The 19,895-nt window shown below is 40.1% G+C and overlaps 2 protein-coding genes across 2 annotated transcripts in view; one reads left to right on the top strand and one right to left on the bottom strand.

The window, feature by feature from the left end:
- LOC125905081 (gamma-enolase) overlaps positions 1-6,998 on the top strand; it is a 35,257-nt gene extending 28,259 nt beyond the window's left edge. Inside the window, exons 11-13 of the mRNA XM_049602908.1 lie at positions 42-150; positions 1,082-1,140; positions 6,761-6,998. Of these exons, the coding sequence (XP_049458865.1) occupies positions 42-150; positions 1,082-1,140; positions 6,761-6,830 (238 nt within the window). The 3' untranslated portion in view covers positions 6,831-6,998. The remainder of the gene's footprint in view (positions 1-41; positions 151-1,081; positions 1,141-6,760) is intronic.
- Positions 6,999-9,786: 2,788 nt separating this feature from the next.
- On the bottom strand, positions 9,787-19,827 carry tpi1a (triosephosphate isomerase 1a). Its single transcript, XM_049603081.1, has 7 exons — positions 19,567-19,827; positions 17,944-18,067; positions 15,840-15,939; positions 15,049-15,166; positions 13,361-13,446; positions 11,250-11,337; positions 9,787-10,854 (listed from the first exon to the last, which is right to left on the bottom strand). Exons 1-7 carry the CDS (start codon positions 19,676-19,678, stop codon positions 10,736-10,738), a joined length of 747 nt encoding a protein of 248 aa, XP_049459038.1. The 5' UTR covers positions 19,679-19,827; the 3' UTR covers positions 9,787-10,735.
- Between the last annotated feature and the right edge of the window lie 68 nt (positions 19,828-19,895).

The raw sequence follows: 19,895 nt of genomic DNA, 5'->3' as shown, positions 1-19,895 counted from the left end.
TTGACATAATGTCTGTCTGTGTCTTTGTGTTTGTCTCTCAGGTGTAAACTGGCTCAGGCTAATGGTTGGGGTGTGATGGTCAGCCATCGCTCAGGAGAGACAGAGGACACCTTCATCGCTGACCTGGTGGTGGGACTCTGCACTGGACAGGTACACACACACACACACACACACACACCTATGTTCATTACCTGGCAAGTGGCCTTTGCTGTTGTGAGCATTTATTCTTGTGCAGCATTAGCATAAGCCTATAACATTTTCCATTGCATAAATTAGCCTAGTGGCTCATGTACTTCTCTACTCGTGAAGCCAGCAACAATCTCACACAAGAATTAAAATGCTATTTTGTGGAGGCTTTATTGTCTTCATAGTTTATTATTTCTTATCTGTGAAATAAAAGTAAATAAAAGCTTTGTTTCTGATGGGGAAAATGTTTGTGGAAAGGTCTGTGTTGCTTTGACAACATTTCTGGGGAGGTGCATGTCATGGTACAGCATAAGCATGGTGTTGATTCAGTGCAGAAGTATAAACCTGGCCTTACCTGAACGCTAACTGTAACCACTGCATGCATAATGAGTAAAAGAGTATAATTTGGGTTTCAGACCAACACAAATAAAATGTCATTCACCACATACTGACATTATTTTAATTCAGCATTTCACTATTCGATGCATGATATCGACACATCATCGGTATCGGCCAATGTCAGCTCTTAAATGAACAGAATCGGCCAGCGTGCTTTTTCTTATATTGCACAATGAATGAATATTACATACATTGATAAGCATTCCATTTCATGTCTCCATCTGCTAGTGGGCCAACACGATAAGAGTATGCATGTATAATATGATGTTAATTCCACTACTGAAGAGACTTGATGATCAAAATTAGGTGGGGACAAAAGTGGATATATCGATATTGAAATTGGTATCGGTAATAAGTTATTATTTATCGGCATTCGGCATATCGCATGTCTGATAAAAAGCAACAATATTGTGCATCCCAACATTCCACAGGTCAGTATTTTCTTTCAATATTTCCTTTTGGATTTATGATCATCTTTGCTGTCTCCATTTTGCAGATTAAGACTGGTGCCCCCTGCAGATCTGAGAGGCTGGCCAAGTACAACCAGCTCATGAGGTCAGTGTGCAGCAGACATTGTCTCTCAATCTTTTGTTTAGCATATGGAAAACTGTGCCGCTATGGTGGATTTACATTTTCATTTTCAAGATTACACTGAAATTTTTAATGATTTTAATTTTTTAATGTTATTTTAATTTCAAAGTCCCCTGTGGGCTTCCAGAGATCAGTGAGGGTTGAAATAAAAACAGAAATATTACAGTGCTTAAAAATAAAGGAGAATAATAATGATAAAAAAAATCCTCCCTCAGACAAATGGTATGTGCTAGTTTGAATAAGCTTCTCTCTTGGAAGACAATAAAGGTTTTGGGAACATAGAGAATTACTTTTTCAAACAGCTGGGAGGCTTCTCTAGGAAAACTTCTCTGTCTGTTCTTGATGATTTCCTCTCATTAACTGACTCTTTCACTTTGTGCAAAATTCAATCTGATTTAATTTACAAAGCACTCTAATGTCAAGATCTCTCATTCAGGAAATATTGATGTTTTTATTCTTGTTAACATTCATTTATTCATTCATCTTCTAACCGCTTCATCCTCTTGAGGGTCGCGGGGGGGCTGGAGCCTATCCCAGCTACATCGGGCGAGAGGCAGGGTACACCCTGGACAGGTTGCCAGACTATCGCAGGGCTGACACATAGAGACAGACAACCATTCACACTCACATTCACACCTATGGACAATTTAGAGTTATCAATTAACCTAGTCCCCAGTCTGCATGTCTTTGGACTGTGGGAGGAAGCCGGAGTGCCCGGAGAGAACCCACACTGACACGGGGAGAACATGCAAACTCCACACAGAGGGGCCCCCACGCCCGGGATCGAACCGGCAACCCTCTTGCTGTGAGGCGACAGTGCTAACCACCACACCACCGTGCCGCCCTCTTGTTAACATAAAAGATAAAATAAAACAAAGAGCAGAGAAGGAGGGACGCTGCCAGACCACACAAAAAAATGTCCCCTTTCTAAATCTGTTCTGACCACAACTCAAGACAACTAAAATATGATGCAAACACAGTTGGAGGCTGTTCAGAGAGAGCAGCAGGCCTTATGTATCCATGGCCGCGCCCATCTCTCAGGTGCAACCAGATGGTTTGATGACATAACCAGCGCTGTGAAGGCAGTGTGTTTTATGCAGAGCAGGTACGTGAACTGTCTCAGCAGTGAATATTAGAGGGAAATTAAAGATTGGATTTTGGGATTTGAAATTAAGAAGAACGTAATTTGTAATTGTAATTTTGCAAATTTGGGCATTCTGAAGGAGAACTGACTCAGAGATGTTTTTGTCTTTTTTTTCTCCACAATAATAATACCATACCCATACCCACTGAGTGCACAGTTGCCCACATACAGTTTCACATGGTGTGTGTTTGGGATACAGGTCATAGGAAATTGCAGATTAAATAGTCAACTGAGCCCATTAAGAAGAGCAATGTATTCAGACAGAGATTTTGTGAATTTGATAGTACAATTGCTTTATTGAAAGTACAGTAGTACCATTGCCAATAGTGGGATAGTTAGTGGGCTAAAACTGTACATTAGTAGTTGAGGTAGCACGTTGAAAGGCAGATAGTTAAAGTGTTTATACTGTATGTTGTATTGACTTAAAAGTGGGGCGCACTGGTAGAATGACTGACTGACTGACTGACTGACAGAATGACACACTGACAGCTTCCTTGATTATGTACAGCATACCATACCATGACTTAGTCATACCAACATTTAGAAAAATAAAACAACATTGGGTCACAGGGGGAGCCACAGCTATCGGTCACATTTTAGCCATTTTTAAGCATTTTTCTGTTGTTATAGTGCCACCCAGTTGCCAATTAGAGTTAAATTTCTCCAGTCACCTTGAGGCGTCCTGTTCTACATATCTACCAAGTTTAGTAAAAATCGATATGGCAGTTAGGCCTAGATAAGAAATTAGCTCTCTAGCGCCCCCATTTTGTTTGATGGGGTCAATAATGGAGGGGTCCCCTCAGATTATGTGTGGTCACATGCAGTACAGTACAGTACAATACAGTTTGACAGATTTCAATAGCCAGTTGGTGATCGTTTTTATCTTACTTTATCTTTACATTGTACATGTTTTCGTCATCCTCATCACCTGCTGATATTTCCTTATGACAAGACTTCATATTTCCTTAAGTCCAGGTTTAAAACTCTGTCTTTACAGGATCTAGACCCAAGACTGTATAGAATCATTGACATAACCACTGTGACATCAACCATTGGTTTGTCGACTCCTGTTTTAAAGTCTGGAGTTTGCAGTTTTGCCGTCACCATCTTGGATATTTGGAGCCAGAAGTCACCATATTTGGACAAGAGGGTGGAGCCTACCCTCCAGCTAGCTGATAGCTTAGTTAGGGCAGTGCATTTACAGCTATAGTCTACTGTGAGAACCCTAAAGCCCAGTCCAGACTAATGGCGCGCAATGAGACAAAACCGATTTAGAACGTTGCAGCGGATAGTTGCAGCAGTGTAAACTGGACGGTCTGAGCTGGACTCAAGCCGACTCATGGTGTCACCTGCAAATCAGCTGGTTAGTTAGTGGCTAGTTTGAGAACATAAAGCACCTGTTTCAACAGCGAGTCAACTTGGAGTGAAGTCTGCTGGTCAAGTCATTATGACTGCACACAGTGTGTTCGCTTGCTGCGGCAGGTGCACCGTCCCCACCAAGCCCTCTGTTTCCATCCTAACGGTGTGCCGATGTTGGTCGGTGGGTCGCTGCTGCTGTGCTGTATATGCTTACCTGTAAACCTGCAAAAACACAAAACAAGGGGTGTCAGTGGCTTAGTGGTAGAGCAGACGCCCCATGTACAAGGCTGTTGCCACAACAGCCCGGGTTCGACTCTAGCCTGTGGCCCTTTGCTGCATGTCACTGCCTCTCTCTCTCCCCCTTTCATGCTTGTCTGTCCTATACATTAAAGGCTAAAAATGCCCCAAAAAAACATCTTAAAAAAAAAAAAACCTTGTTCATATACATAATTAAAATTGGAAAACTGCTAGAATGCTACAAATATTTTCAACATTTCTTTTAAAGGTACAATCACTGTTAAATTTAATATCTAATTCTCAGGGTTTTTTGTATTCTCTGAACCTTCTTTGGGTTCTTTGGGCTCTTCTGGCGGCTGCCCTGCTACTACATAACACGGCTCCTCCGCTTCCTGCTTTGTCTTAGCGCTTAGCACCACAGAGCTAATTGACGTGACAGGCGACAGCACCGCCGGCATCACCCCATGTGTCCGAGCCAGTCGGGAGCAGGAGGAGCAGAGGGAGGGGTAGGGAGGAGGAGGAGGAAGAGGGATCGGCTCAGCGTTGTAATCCCATCGGACTGCTGAGGAGATGTAGGAGAGGTGGAGGGTGGAGAGACTTACAGCGATAAACACTAATCAGTGCAGTGAAACACACACACACACACACACATGTACAGTGACACCAGAAAGAAATCAGTCATTCATACTGTTAACAGGCTGTCACACAGTGGCAGCTAAGGAGACATGTTGGATATTTTTAAGGGAGTAATAAAGTGATTTAATGTTGCATTTTCATGAATTTGAGAAACTTGCAAGAGACAACTTGAAAGTCAAAAACAGAAGAGACCAGCATATCCTGATTTTTAGTTCCTCATAAGCAGTTGGCCATTTGTTCACCGTAGCCCCCCAAATTCGACCCAAATCGCCGACTGAAATGAGACATGCTGGTTTTGAACTGCCCGTGGGAAAAATGAACAAGTAAGAATCCATTCCTGGTTTAAAGATCTGTTTTTCTCTGTCTCGTACATTTATCCGACTGTTGTTGCTTCTCTCGCCTCTTTCTTGTGTGGTTTTGTATTTCACTCACTCGAGCCACAATGTTGCCCCAGTTTGAAACACATTTATTATGTGCTACATTTTATGCAACATTTATGTTTTGCCCTAACAAAGTTAGGACATAACATAAAGAGCAAATGCAAACAACAATGTGAGTATTTCTTTTTATTTCTGCTTGATGTGTTTTCAGTTAGGCAGTTAAAATCTTCCATAATACATACCGTTGTGCAACAAATATGTATTAATGCACCGCTGCAAATAGTCCCCAACAGATGCACTATTCCCTCCTGTTTGTTTCATAAAAACTACAGGACTACAGTGATCAGCTGTTCTGGGAAATTACTGAGCCTTTAAAAAAATACTTGGGAGGTGTTTTAAATGATTTACATTCTTAAGAGGGTCCAGTGGGGATGGAGCTGAAACCCACAGAAAAGAAGACAGAAAATATTGAGAGGCAAAACAAACATATCAGGCATTTTCGGACTGGAAGAAATTTTTCATGGTTTTAAGAAACAAACTTTTTTGTTGAGTCCACACCTCAGATACTAGGAACAATTACTATTATAGAGTATAGGTCACTCAGCACCAACGGGAAACAATATGTGATCTAAGTGTATGTTGACTGGTTGAACACATGAGTCAATACAGTACATTTTTAGAAACCTGTCAACCGTATAAAGAACAGACAACACAAAACACAAAAAACAGCTTGTAATGTAAAAAATGGAAGATTTGGACCAACAGTTAAGTTCAGGCTTTATTGAGTACATGCAACCAGTGGTTCAAGGTAGTCAGGATGGGCCCTAGTGCCAGATTTTGCATTGAAACAGCTACCGTATATGTTATAGTATCATGACATGATCAAATACAGACTTGATGTTGGACAACATACACACATACTGTATTACCAATCATCACTGCAAACTGTAAATGACAAAAATACCAAATAAAATAAGAAATTATTAAATATATGGATTTTTTTTAAATACTTAATGTATAGTTTATATAGTTTATGTAAAATGAACATAATTTTGTTATAGATTACCACTGACTGTTTCACAAAAGAAAGAAATATTCCGCACTTCTGAGGTGGCAAGTTGAATGGCTCACCAAGGCCCATTCCCTGCTCTAGAGAGAGTGGGCCTTCCAACCACTCTCTACGGGCCCCCATCCCATGGGCCCTGGTGTAAGCGCACTGCTTGCACTGTCTATATTTACGCCCCTGCACGTAATGCAATTTTGACTCAAGTAAAACTGATGTTGCCATACCAACCACTGGCCAACATGTCAGTGTTCCATTTGGTGGTGCAAATGCAAACAGAAAAAAAGCCCTTGTCGGCCTGCAGTTCTTACGGAGTCCCCAGAACTGTTTGGTCTAAAAACACCTATTGTTGCTTTTGGTCTTTTCTTGGGATTTTTTTGACAATAGTAATAAAATTGAACAATCCCAGCCTCAGAGCTAGTCTGTGATGCCAGGGGTCAGCACGCCAGCCCCTACCTGCTGCCCAGCACAGCAGGGGCTGGAAAATGTTGCTGGGGAGAGGTATGCCAGGAGTTCCTTGCTCAGCCTGCTGATCACAGATAAATGGCTGAAATTGAATGGATGGAACCCCAGGCTCATCCTTTAAGTTCTGATTTGTAACTTTGTGGAGCAGATAGCGGAACAACTGACACCACAGAGCTGAGGATGATTACCTCTTCCATGGTACAAACAGACGTGTTTTCACCAGGTTTTCACACATACATTTTTTTTACAGCTTTAAATGATTTGTGTCCACTCTGTGCTTTTCTCTTTTCCTCTCTGCAGGATTGAAGAGGAGTTGGGCGACCAGGCTCGCTTTGCAGGCCATAACTTCAGGAACCCCAGCGTCCTGTGAAACTGACAGACAAACGAATGACACACACACACACACACACACACACACACACAACTAACATACACGAACAAACATGGAATGAGTCATGTACAATGAAAGATAACACAGCTTTATGGAAAAACACAAGCAAAAGAGCTAAGCAAAAAAAATAAAATAAAATAAAATAAATTATGCACTGGACTTATAGGTAGAGAGATGATGCTGTATGCACACATACACACACACACTTACACACCCAAATGCAACACGCACCCATGCACATGCAGGGGAACACCATAAAAATATCAAATTAATAAGCCAGACATGCACTGTTACTGTAGTTTTAAAGGAATAGTTCATGTACAGTTGGACAGACCTGCAAAAATAAAGATTATTGTTTTAAAACCAGAGAGATAAATAAGTAGAGATATAATAGAATAATGTAGACTGACGCACGCAACTGAAAGAGATGTAATAAAAAAATAAATTTAAAAAACTTTCAGCACCAACGAGGACGATGCACTTGCAGAAAGACACACAAAACAGCAGTTTCAGGGACTGAGTGAAAAAAAACAACAACTAAACAACACTAACACGTGAACACTTACACACTCGACTGTGTCACACTCTCACCTGGACACTGACAAACCTGCACTCCGCCCACTTCTGTCCTTCTCCCTCTTTTTGTCACCTTTTCTTATTGTCGTGTCTGTTTCTCAGTTTGTAAAACTCTTCTTCCTCCCACCATGACGTGATTCTGATTATTTGTCCTTTATGCTTGAGATCCCGCCTTTGTCCTACAGAAAAAGAAAAAAAAAATATCTTAAACCCCGAATGCTGTGTTGAAAAAGAAGAAAGAAAAATAAAAAATAAAAATAAAAAACGAACGCTTGTCATTGAAAATAACGTGAAAATATGTGAAATAAAAAGATGGTAATTTACAATTTCAATCACAGCTAAAAGGTTTTTGTCTTTTCTTGTGTCTGTATTTCTTAAGATCTATTTTGTGATGTTTATGTCCTGAATTGACTGAACTTGCTGCTTTTCAAAGAAATGCAGCAGGTTTTTAGGGGTTTTTTTTGCAATAAACTAAAAGCTTTAAAAAATTGCAAACGCTGAAAGAAATCAGTGATAATCAGGGAAAATGTGTCATTGTTCTGAGCTGAGCATGCCATGAAAACATTGTTGATTGGCCAGGGATCCTGGGGTACTGAGTGAGGGCCACAAAGATGATGATAATCTTCTCTAAATTTAGTGCATTTCTTGAACACATCTGAGGGAAGTAGGACTGGATCAGAAACACATATGAGGTAAATTCATAGTTAGGAAAATGAGGCCATGGTTTAAATGATTGAAGTAAAGCTTGAAATTTGAAACTTCAGTGTAAGCCATGCAATATTGCAAAACTCCACAGTTTCTGAATACACCTGCCAGATGTTCAGGTCTTCTCCTTTTTCTGTTTGATGGGAAAGATTTGAAGGCAGATGGTGATGTATCTGCGTAGTGTGTTAAAAATAACATATAGCCACCGCTGCATCACCCATTGGTTTGTGGACTCTGGTTTGGAAGCCTCAAATTTGGCATTTTGGCTGTCGCCATCTTCATTCATTCATTCATCTTCTAACCGCTTCATCCTCTTGAGGGTCGCGGGGGGGCTGGAGCCTGGAGCTGGACAATTTAGAGTTACCAATCTGCATGTCTTTGGACTGTGGGAGGAAGCCGGAGTGCCCGGAGCACTCCGCACAGAAGGGCTCCCACACCCGGGATCGAACCAGCAACCCTCTTGCTGTGAGGCGAGAGTGCTAACCACCACACCACTGTGCCGCCCGCTGTTGCCATCTTGAATTTTTGGAATCATATTTGGTTGAGAGGGTGGCAATTACTCTTTCACTGGCTGCTAGCTTGGTTAGAATCAGAATCAGAAATACTTTATTGATCCCCGAGGGGAAATTATTTATGTTACAGGTGCTCCTTGCAAGGGACTTACTCTGTCTTTGAGCCAGCCTCAAGTGGCCATTAGAGGAACTGCAATTTTTGGCACTTCCTGTTGGCATCATTTTTCAGCCCTGCAGGTTGCCACTTCTTGAAAACCTGGCTTGTTTGCAAGAGTTAAGTAAAGGCAACAAGGAAAGGAAGAACAGATTTTACAGCTGAGAACTCAGTGCTTCGACTACTTCAATTAAAGTAGTCGACAACATTCTAGGGCTGCCCCCCAAGTAAGAATTTTCTTAGTGCACCAATAGTCATTTAGGGCCATAAGTAGACTAGTCACCCACATGTTTACGATATTAATTTAATTAGTGAATTATATATTTTGGGCGGGGCAACACAATGGTTTGAGTTCAAGGTGTGAGAAAGAATAGTATCAGTAACATTGTTAACACTGTGCTACATTACAGAGAAATACAAAACCGTACTAATGAACTGTACATATATTTATTAATATTCATTAATATAGGCCTATATTTTATGTACAAGTGCACGTCACACACTGAGCAAGCCGCCTGTTAATTACGCTGTCAGCAAAGCAGTATTGATTGTGCTAAGTGGCATGTAGCTACTTACATGTTTCAGATGTTTCAGTCCTCCACCTTCTTACCCTTTCCTGCCCGACATGTTATTAACTAGCCTGTGTAATAACCACAGGTACCAGCCCTGTGAATTAACGTGACTCCTGTCTGACTGATCAGCGTAGCCACTTCCTGTGTCTGTCCTTTCAAATTAAACTCCCACATGGTCCAGTCATATAAGTTTTGATTTATTTTGACAAGGCGTAGCTTCTAAGAGTTTCACAAGTTTTTTGTTTTAAGTGACCGATGAGATTTTACCGACTACTGACTTTTCTGGTTGACTGACGTTTGGTCGACTATTAGGGGGCAGCCCTACCACACTGACATCAACACTAATTGGATATCCATGTAAAAATTAGCACATTTTCCCTTTAATGTCACACAAGCAAAAAATGAAGACAAACCTCTATCCACATTTTATTTATTCATTCAGGTCCAGTGTTAAACATACAGCAGCATGTGTGCAGTGTTAACTCTTTTGTGCCTATGGGTGACAACTTCACAGTAGCAGCAAAAGATAGACTTTGTGTACATATCATAATATATATCTAAGTACATTCTATCCAGAGCTCTTATTGTCCTGAAGTAACAGTTAGTGCAGTTTGGTGAGAGAGTGCAACATTGATACAACATTACAACAGTGTTTAAGACACAGAGCAACCTGGGGTGACTGATCGTCTGCCAGAAATAATATCTCTCATTTTACCTCCAATTAACTGCTGAATCTATCATTCATATGACTTAATATTTTTTCTTTTCTAAGAGGGAGATTAAAGAAATTGTTTGCATCGAATCTTAATTTCATATATCTTATATCTCCTATCTGAATGATCTTGTTTGTCACCACTTCCACCTCTCAAATAAAGACAGAAAGCAGAAAAAATAGTCATCTGAAAAATAGACGATACACACTATCGCTTTAACCCCTGAGGCAGAACTTATTTCCTCTAAATCAGCTGAAAACATGAGGACCTATTGTAAAATTTCTCATTTTTAAGATGTTTACAGATCTTGAAGTCAAGACAAAAAGGCTGGAAGATATCCAATACTGTGACCCAACGTTATAAACAGACCCAATGGTAAGAAGAAATAGAAACAAATAGCAGTTTGACTCCATAAAGTAATACGACAAATTAATAAGCTAAATTCCCAAAAATGATAGCAAAATAAGACAATAAAGTGTTGGTAGTTACTTTGAATTCATTCTACTGCCCTACACTTATCTCATTCATCATAAAACGTCCTGTAATTCGACACATCTGTGGATCAGTCAGCTCAGTTTGAGGATACATGGTGACGATCTAAAGGGCTGGGTGTATTTTAATTAGCTTCGATGGAGCCATTTTTCTGCACCGGTTATGCGCGCGCATTGATGATGTCGACAAACTCTGGTTTGAGAGAGGCTCCACCCACCAGGAAGCCGTCCACGTCTGCCTGAGCCGCCAGCTCCCTGCAGTTAGCTGCCGTCACTGAACCTGGAGGACAGAAGGAGGGAGAAGAGGTTACAATTCTGGAATTTAAAGAGATAGATTGGAGTTTTTTGAGTGGGGCTGTATGAGGTACGTATAGGTAGTCAGTGTATTACCTACAGTGGATTGTGGTCAGCATGCCACTTTGAAGAGGCAGGTAGAAGTAACGCCATAAAATAACACCTCTAATCTTAGGCAACACCGAAACTCAGAACATACACCTGTTGTTTAAATTCTTAGAACCTCAGAGTAGGGTTATGGTACTGGTATGATTGGCAAGGGAAAATAACCTGCCTCCCAAAGGCACATACCATATGACCACTAGGAGTCCCCGAGTCAAAAATGTTCAAATCCTGCACACAGGAGCTTTAAAGGTAAAACTGCCAAAACTCATCACTGACCTCCGTAGATGATGCGCACAGAGTCGGCCACGTCGTCTGAGACGTTGGCTCGGAACCACGCCCTCAACTTCTCATGGACCTCCTGTGCCTGGACACACACACACACACACACACACACACACACACACACACAAAATTGTGCATGTGATTTTAATTGTGGACATTTAATAAGTGAATAATTAATAAGTCTTTGATTCTTGTACGACCAAACACTCAGACCACAACTAATTTTAACAAAACCTTTACATTTTTGTTGGTTGTAAAACATCTTGATGTCAATTGAAAACCTTTTATCTCCAAAATGTGATGACATAATACAGTGTTTTTGGCTGACATTATCTGTATGGCAGCCTGCAGGTGTAGGTATGTTGCTGGTTGTGGTGGAGAAAATACTGGCAGCCAGCTGAGTTTATACTGGACAAACTGGATCTGCAGGAGTCACAGCTCTCAGTGGTGTCACTGGTAATATACAGTCCTGTACAGATAGTCTGTTACTATAAATAATAAAGGCTCTAACAATAGCAGATATATTTAAACTACAATAACTGCCTTGCAGTTGTTTACCTCTGCAATCCTGTCAAGTTACATTTACAGTTTAAATCAATGTCTGTGAAAACATGGATGCTTCTGGCCAAAAGAGAACATTTTTGCAGAACATTATCATGTTACAGTGAAGTTGACCTTTGACCTTTTGGATGGAAAATGCTATCGCTTTATCATTGTATCCTATTTGACATTTGTGCGAAATTTTGTCATAACTATTGTATAAATTCCCAAGTTATGGCCAAAAACATGTTTTGTGAGGTAAAAATGACCTCTGACCACCAAAATCTGATCAGTTCATAGTTGAGTCCAAGTGGATGTTTGTGCCAAACTTAAAGAAATTCTCTCAAGGTGTTCTTGAGATATCGCATTCACACAAATGCGATAGAAAAGGAAACAGTGACCCTGACATTTGGCCTTTTAACATCAAATTCTGGTCAGTTCATCATTGACTCAAAGCGGACGTTTGTGCCAAATTTGAAGATATTCCCTCAATGTGTTCTTGAGCTCCTGGAGTTGAGAAAGTGATTTAAGAATCAGTGACATTATCCCAGTGTAAAGTATATGAGCTGAGTGGGAACTTGTGGGTGGGGCCAGTGGGAGAAACACTACTATGCATATTCAGTGAGCTGCATACTGGTGGTACCGGAGGTATACCATGAAGCTAGAAAATTCTTTTGGTGTATGTGCCAGGCGAGTAACTCCACTGGAATAAATACATGCCAGCTTGGGATCTGGTATTATACGGCTAACGTTAGCTACCAATGGAGACCGGAGGATGGGCAGTGGGCACTATGTTTCCTCATGTTAACATGGTTAGCCAGCTGTCTGTCAGCAAAGCCAACAGAAAATAAAAGGCGAGACATATACATCACAAATCATTAAAATTTCATCACCTTTAAATGGATAGTGCTTTAAATGTGGTGCTACAGCTAACTGAGTCGACAGATTGCCGGACTAAAAGCAAAGCACTTGTATTTCACCTCATGTTGCGTTTTCTTCTCAAAAATGAACAGGTTAGTCACTGGTTAATGAGTGTCAGGCAATTGAAAACAAAATTTACTGAATCCAACATCCCTAGTTTAATGATTCGAATCTTCTGCCTTCTGATGCTGTAGTTCTCGAAAAGCTTCGAGGGGTTTGGCTGAAGCAGGTCAATATTGTGTGTTTGATGCTGTCCTTCACCCTTGGCATGCTTTATGTTGAGAGCCTTTGCTCTGGATGTCTGGGGGTTAAGATAAAATGAAGACCTTGATGATGTTCCCGACTTCAGTGGTAAACAGTCTGGGCCAACGGTTACACAACATTGTTTTGCTTCCTCCAAGGTGGTGTGATTATACGTGACTGTATAACGTGCGATACACTGTACTGTATGAGGCTGAGTGAGTGTAATGTTACATGGAGTTTTTAGTATATCTCTGGCCATGCACATGTGTGTGCCAAAAGCTTCTCTGATCTGATTTGTGTTTCATTATTCAAATAAGGACAACTGAAGCTCATCAAGTTATAAGTAAAGATTGATCTGAAGTATAAGTTTTCCTCATCACAGAGGAAGGAGCCAGTGTTACCTGCTCAGGTGAAGCTGTTTTGCCTGTGCCGATGGCCCACACAGGTTCATACGCCAGCACCACTTTCCCCCAGTCCTTCACGTTTTCTGGAACACATAAACTGATATAAATAACCTTTTCTTTTTCTTTTTTTTAATTTATTTTTTTATAAAACAAAATAAGAGAAATGTTCTCTAGTCTAGTGTGAGACTTTAAAGCTTCAGGGGGGAAAAAAACAATTAAACTGTCGTGAACTAACAGAAAAGGTATATCTATTTCAGATTAGGAAACATCCTGAGGGCAGAGCAGCACTGCAAAGATCCATCAAATCTGTAATGTGTTTTCTGTGAGCTCTCAGAAGAGAAAATCCTGCATTAACAGAGGAACAAGTCGACTGTGTCTCAAGAAACAGCAGAGACCACTGACCTATTTGCATTTTAAATCAGCGTGTAGCCTACTTTGGGCATAGAAGTAGGCTGCATGAGGCAAAGATGTAACCATGGAAAAGATCATCAATAAAATCTTATATCTGACTGCAGACTATACACAGATATGAACCACTACTTGTTCTATGAACAGATGCATCAGGACTGAAGAGCTGGCCACACATGAGAATATTATCATTGTACGTGTTACTGATGTTCGACAACCCCACAGTTACGGAAGACAGGATAAAAATACAGACATGTTTTAGTGTGAAACCTTTATCAGTGTGTGAATAACATCAGTGAATTCTCTTCCTATAAAAAAGGAAAATTAGCAGGAAAACAGTGACACTAGCAAAAAACAAAGATCCATAAGACCAATGATGTATGGAAGAGAATTAGGGCCAAGCATAAGGAGGACAAACTGAAAGTTCAACTTTATCCTCTACAATTCGACTTTATTCTTGATATCTCAACGTTATTCAAAACAGTTTGATTTTATTATCAAAATGCAAAATAATAAAAAGAATCTTCCTCCTCTGACATAATTTGCATTATGTCTGAGACCAATACTTAAAGTTTAACTTTGGGGCGGCAGTAGCTCAGTCCATAGGGACTTGGGTTAGGAACCGGAGGGTCGACTGTTCAAGTCCCCCGCCTGTTCAAGTCCCCCATCCCAAGTGCCCCCGTCCCAAGTGCCCTTGAGCAAGGCACCGAACCCCCCAACCGCTCGGAGCGCCTGTCATGGGCAGCCCCACTCTGACATCTCTCCACATAGTGCATGTATAGGTCCTGTTTGTGCATGTGTGTGTTCCGACCTGTGTGTAATTGACAACAGAGACAAAAAATTGAATTTCCCCTTGGGGATTAATAAAGTATATCAAAAAATTAAATTAAAAATTATTATCGACAGTTTGATTTAATTCTTGAAATGCAAAATAATAAGATCTTCCTCCTCTGACCTAAGTTTTATTATGTCTGAGACTAATACTGGAAGTTTGACTTTATTCTCGACATTTTAAATTTGTTTGTGGCACTGACTTTATTAAGGAAATGAAAAATTAATAAACAAACTTCCTTCTTTTATTTTTTTTCCTTCATGCCTGGCCCTAATACTCCTCCCTGGCAACATATTAATCCAAAACAATAAAGTAACTATATAACAAATTAAAAAAAGAAAATAATGAATTTAAAGGGAAAAGGGAAAAGAAAAAGCACTAAGAGAAAATAATAAAATAAAATAAATGATTTCCATTTTATTTTTTGTTATTTCCTTTGCTTTACCTGCAATGACCTGCGTCTGAGCAAAGACGACTTCTTCTGTGGTGCCTGCCTCCCGCTCCTCCAGCTTCTCCCCAATGCAGGCGATTACACCCAGATCACTCTCCAGAGCGTGAGCCACCTGAGAATCAACCATGGACTCAAATCAATCTCTGGATCTGCACACCTGACGTGTGCACAACATACTGACACCGACAGGTTTTGATGCACTGAATGCTAGAAAAGATTTGTAGTGGAGCCTGTGAATGTTCCACTTGTGGTGTCTTATATTTAAATCTGCACAATACTGCTGTATTTAGATTTGACTTTTCAACTGCTGTTGTGCCAACAACTAGATCCAGGAAATCCTGTAGAACCTACATGTTCAAGTACTGACAAAAAAATGCCATTGAAAAAGATTTTTTAATCTCAATGTCCAAAATAATATAATAATATAATATTTTAGGGCATTTTTACATCAACATTTTTCAGACATTTTAATAATATTTTCAGACATTTATTCAAAGATTTTAGTAACATTTTTTCTGAGATTTTATCAACATTCTTCATCAAAATTAACAAAAACATCAACAAAAACTCAACATGACCCTGTTACTCAAGATAATCTACAGACCTTGTTGTGAGCAGTTTCATGTAGGAACTGTTTTCTATCTACCAAACTAAACCCACCGACCAAATCACCGTATCAGTTGTGACTAATGCAAACACCTGTGCTTTCACCTGTGAGCCAAATAAGCGAAAGCACAAGTCATCCAAGGGAAAATAATTATTTAGCAAGAGAGGAAGCATCTCACCTTCTGACCAATCAGCTCATCACTTTCCCCAAAGACATGACGACGCTCAGAGTGTCCCAGTATCACCCAGTCTACCCCACAGTCCATTATCATGGCCGGACTGGAGAGAGAGGAAACTCATTAAAGACACGGTGGTCACAGAAAATTACCTCCTCATGTGATGCCTCAATTTACATGTTTAAAATGATAAAAATGATGTCTGTATCATTTTTGTGATTGTGGGGATTTCCTTCAAAGCCCTAAGATCAAATTCTACTCTGATATCCTCCATGACAAACGGTTATGTGAATATGCATCAGCCTGCAGTCTCATTTAAAGGGACCTGCTGTGCTTTTACTTATTTTCTGTCATATATTTAATAATACAGTGTCGGATGTTCATATTAAATGTGGCCAAAGTTTCAGATAATGAGGTTTGTAAAAGTGAGCAAAAACCTGAGCTTAAGACCGTTCTTAATCATCTGTTTCAAACTGTTTATATTACCTGCACTACACTGCTACGTGTAGCTACATGCTAAAGTCAGGGAAATCTGGAAACTTGATTGCCAATGTTGGTAATTACTCCCCAATTTTGGATTTTATTTGTGCTGGAACATGTCTGATATAAAGATTTTGGTTTCTGAGCTGAGATTTTTCATGGTAGAAAGTGTAACTATGTCTGGTTGTGTTTAGTGTTTAGTAGAAACTGCTGCTATACTCTGTTACAGTCATTCCCAGGGCCGCCAGTCCACTGCTAGATGTAGCTACATGCTAATGTCAGGGAAACATGTAATCTTTGTTGCCAATGTTGTAAATTTCTACCCAATTTTGGATCATATTTCTGCTGGAACATGTGAAGATTTTGGTTTCTGAGCTGACATTTTTCATGGTAGAAAGTGTAACTACTGTATGTAAGAGTCATTGTCTCACTTGCAATAACTCCCTTTTTTGGGAGTGGGCTTAAAAACACAGCTGCTAACACGAGTCTTAGACAAAGGGTGAATACAGGTGTTCCAGCACAGACAGTCTGAGAAAATAAGTTTCTTTGCCTATTTAAACATGTAAACATGCAAGTATGAACCTGCAAATTAGCATAATAGGTCCTTTTGACCTCTTAAACTCCCCTGGGTCGATGGCGTCCTTGGCAGACATTACTGTCTTTTAAAGGGTGTAGCATGTTTCCCCTTTATAGGTATGTCCACTTTATGCTAGTCCTTTGCAGTTTTGGGCCAAAACCATGCAGTTTTATGCATGTTATTTTCGCCTATTGTATTTGAATATTTCTGCATAGTGGGATCCATTAATAGTCTTGGAATTGCTAAAATTGGGTCTGACTGGACAGCTAAGTTTCTTGTGGATTCAGTGAGCCAAGTTTTGTTCATTTACGATGACGTTATTCCCCAAAGTGGTCATTTCATTGTAGTGAAACCTGACTTCACTGTATTAAAATGGCTTACTGTGACCTCCATGATAATTACAGCCTCATGAAACTTTACAGCCACAAAATAAAGACCTCAGGCATTCAGGGGATGGGTGACTTTCATAAGTATAACAAGGCAGTTCTCAGCAGTTTCCAGAACAGAGGTGTTCGCCATCCACTCACTAATAATGCAGTTCTCATGAAAATCTCCAAATGTCAGTGTCCAAATCACAGCATTTTTTTGAGGTCTTGGGGGTCTTAATGTGGTATTTTTGGGAGATTTTGTGAGCATTTGTATCAACATACCTGTGTAGCAAATTATATCAACCCCAAAATTGCTGCAACAATTTCTGAGACATAATTGAGCATGGGAATGACCATCATATACTTCTATCGTAATATCTCCATACACTGTAAACAGCTGCCTAACTAAAACCCAATGTTTATTACAGCTTTATGACTAGAAGCTGTGAGTAACACACAGTGCTGAGGTGCATCTCAAATTAAACTTCAGGTTCACAGCTTCAGATGATGTATATCTTCTGTAAGGCATATACTTTTGACCTGCTATCACCCCATAAAAATCCCCTGCCCCCCCTGTAAAAGACATAAAGTAGTCTATGATAGGGAGAGGGGGTGGAAGAGTTAATAAATAGGACTGCATTATGAATAATTCATGCATGCATTCATTCAGTGGGTGAGATACCTGATCTCCCCTGTAAACGCCCCCTTGGCCACCTTGTAACAGTTCTGGGCTGCGACACCGATCTTGGGATCCAGGTTGGACCGAGCAAAGTCCAGGTAGATGGAGGGAGCTCCACACACCACCTCTGAAAAACAGGAAAATAGTTCATTGTAGCCTTAATTTAATCTTTATCTGAGCTGAGACTTTTTATATTTCTGTTTGCACTGTCAGAATGGGCCTTTTGGCCCTGAGCTGAAAAGGTTAATTTAATTACATTTAATTAGGTTACATTTATTTTCAGGGGAGCTCCATCATTAGTGACTGTAAAAGCAAGACTGGCTCATTTTAAAGCACTGGAACAGCATGTTTAGGTTCCTGTGTTCATTTTAATAAAGTTCAATAAAGAGTCAAAAAACACTGTATGCTGCTGTTACTTTGGTTTTCCACTCTGAATACTAATAAGAATGGCTATAAAATTTTTAAAAAAAAACAAGTTTACATGGAAATTTATATAAAGGATTTTTAAAAAGCTGTAAGGTCAGGAGAAGTATAGGTAAAAATATTCCTGCAATCAAGATCCTGCATAAATAAAAGTTCATAAATATTAATAGATAAATGTACTTGAAGTATTAAAAAGAAAAATGACCTCTCTGTCTGATATTATACAAGATATTTTTAGATAATTTTACTGTTGTAGCTGCTTGAGGTGGAGCTAGTTTAATATAGTTAGCTAGTTTAGTCCAGTGGTCCCTAACCTAGGGGTTGGGCCCCTCCAAAGAGTCACAAAAAATCCAAGGGGTCATGAGATAATTAATGTGAAAAGAGAGAAATAAAAGTTCTAATACTCAAATCTGTTTTCATTTCTCTCTTATCTTTGTTTGTTTTTTCAATATTACACTGTTGTAACCCTTTTGGGCCTCAAACATTTATTTAAAGAAACCATCTGAGACGTTTAGAGAGGAACTCCATCGTTGGAGGAACAGCTTACAACTCATAGACATCTGAAATGTGAAGGGGCCTCCAGACATTTTTGTAGGGGAGATCAATAAATGTAATGCAGAAAAATATACAAGGTCTCCCTCTACACTGTAGTGCAGCAGAGGTATAATGTAGCAAAAAGTGGAAATACTTAAAATTATAATATTATACAGTACTCTGAGTTACTGTTGTTGTCTAGAAACGTTTACAGAGTATTTGATGGCAGACTGTTAGGTTGGCATGTAAAACTATAACACTTATTTTTAATTCTATGCTCTTGAATTAATATCAATTAAAATTTTAAAAATAATTTGTCATATTGTCAAGAATAGGCCTACTGTTGCCACAAAAATACCCTGAAATATTGTGGTACTATTTAGAGTATTTGAGCAGGAGCATGTTAACAAGGCACTGTCCCAACCGACCCCGCTCTCCCCTACTGACTGTCCACCACTGAGAATAAAACAAACGTCAGAGGCCTTTATGCAACTCATCCTGATCACATGACCCCCAATGTCACTGTGTCATCTGAGCGGCAGCATCTCCTCTCTGTCTGTCTGACTCTTTATCGATTCATTTAATGTCTCCCTGCACTCAGCAGTTAATTAATTAATTAATCTGCAGACTGTGTATAATAAACCACACACACATGATTCAGTCACTCACCGGTCTGCTCGTCCAGGCTGGCGGTGTTCAGGGTGGTGATCAGCTCCTCCAGACTCTCCTTGTTGCCGTTCATCTTCCAGTTTCCTCCCACGAAGAAGCCCCGTTGAGCCATGGCCGGCTGATGGTGGCAGATACCCGGTGAGGAGAGGAGAGGAGAGGAGGTCCGGAGGATCACTTCAGCTGCAGGGTGACTCCGGGTGCTGTGTATGTCAGGTGCAGTCGGAAATATCAGAACCAAACACCGGCTGAAAGCATCCCTCTTCTTCTTGTTTGGGTTTATAATAAGACCCATACAGCTCTAAGGCGCATTACCGCCACCTGTTGTTACA

The sequence above is a fragment of the Epinephelus fuscoguttatus genome, linkage group LG17, assembly GCF_011397635.1.
Source record: "Epinephelus fuscoguttatus linkage group LG17, E.fuscoguttatus.final_Chr_v1".
Classification (NCBI taxonomy): domain Eukaryota; kingdom Metazoa; phylum Chordata; class Actinopteri; order Perciformes; family Serranidae; genus Epinephelus; species Epinephelus fuscoguttatus.
Note: the sequence above shows the minus strand (reverse complement) of the source record. Positions and strands in the feature narration are given on the sequence as shown.

Bases quoted from the DNA above. Each gene is read 5' to 3' on its own strand.
- tpi1a (XM_049603081.1), bottom strand. From the start codon at position 19,678: ATGGCTCAACGGGGCTTCTTCGTGGGAGGAAACTGGAAGATGAACGGC. The intron at 11,338-13,360 runs GTAACACTGGCT...GTGTGTGTCCAG, and splicing joins AAACAGCTTCACCTGAGCAG to GCACAGGAGGTCCATGAGAA. The intron at 10,855-11,249 runs GTCAGTGATGAG...TCTGTCCTCCAG, and splicing joins TGTGCGCATCATCTACGGAG to GTTCAGTGACGGCAGCTAAC.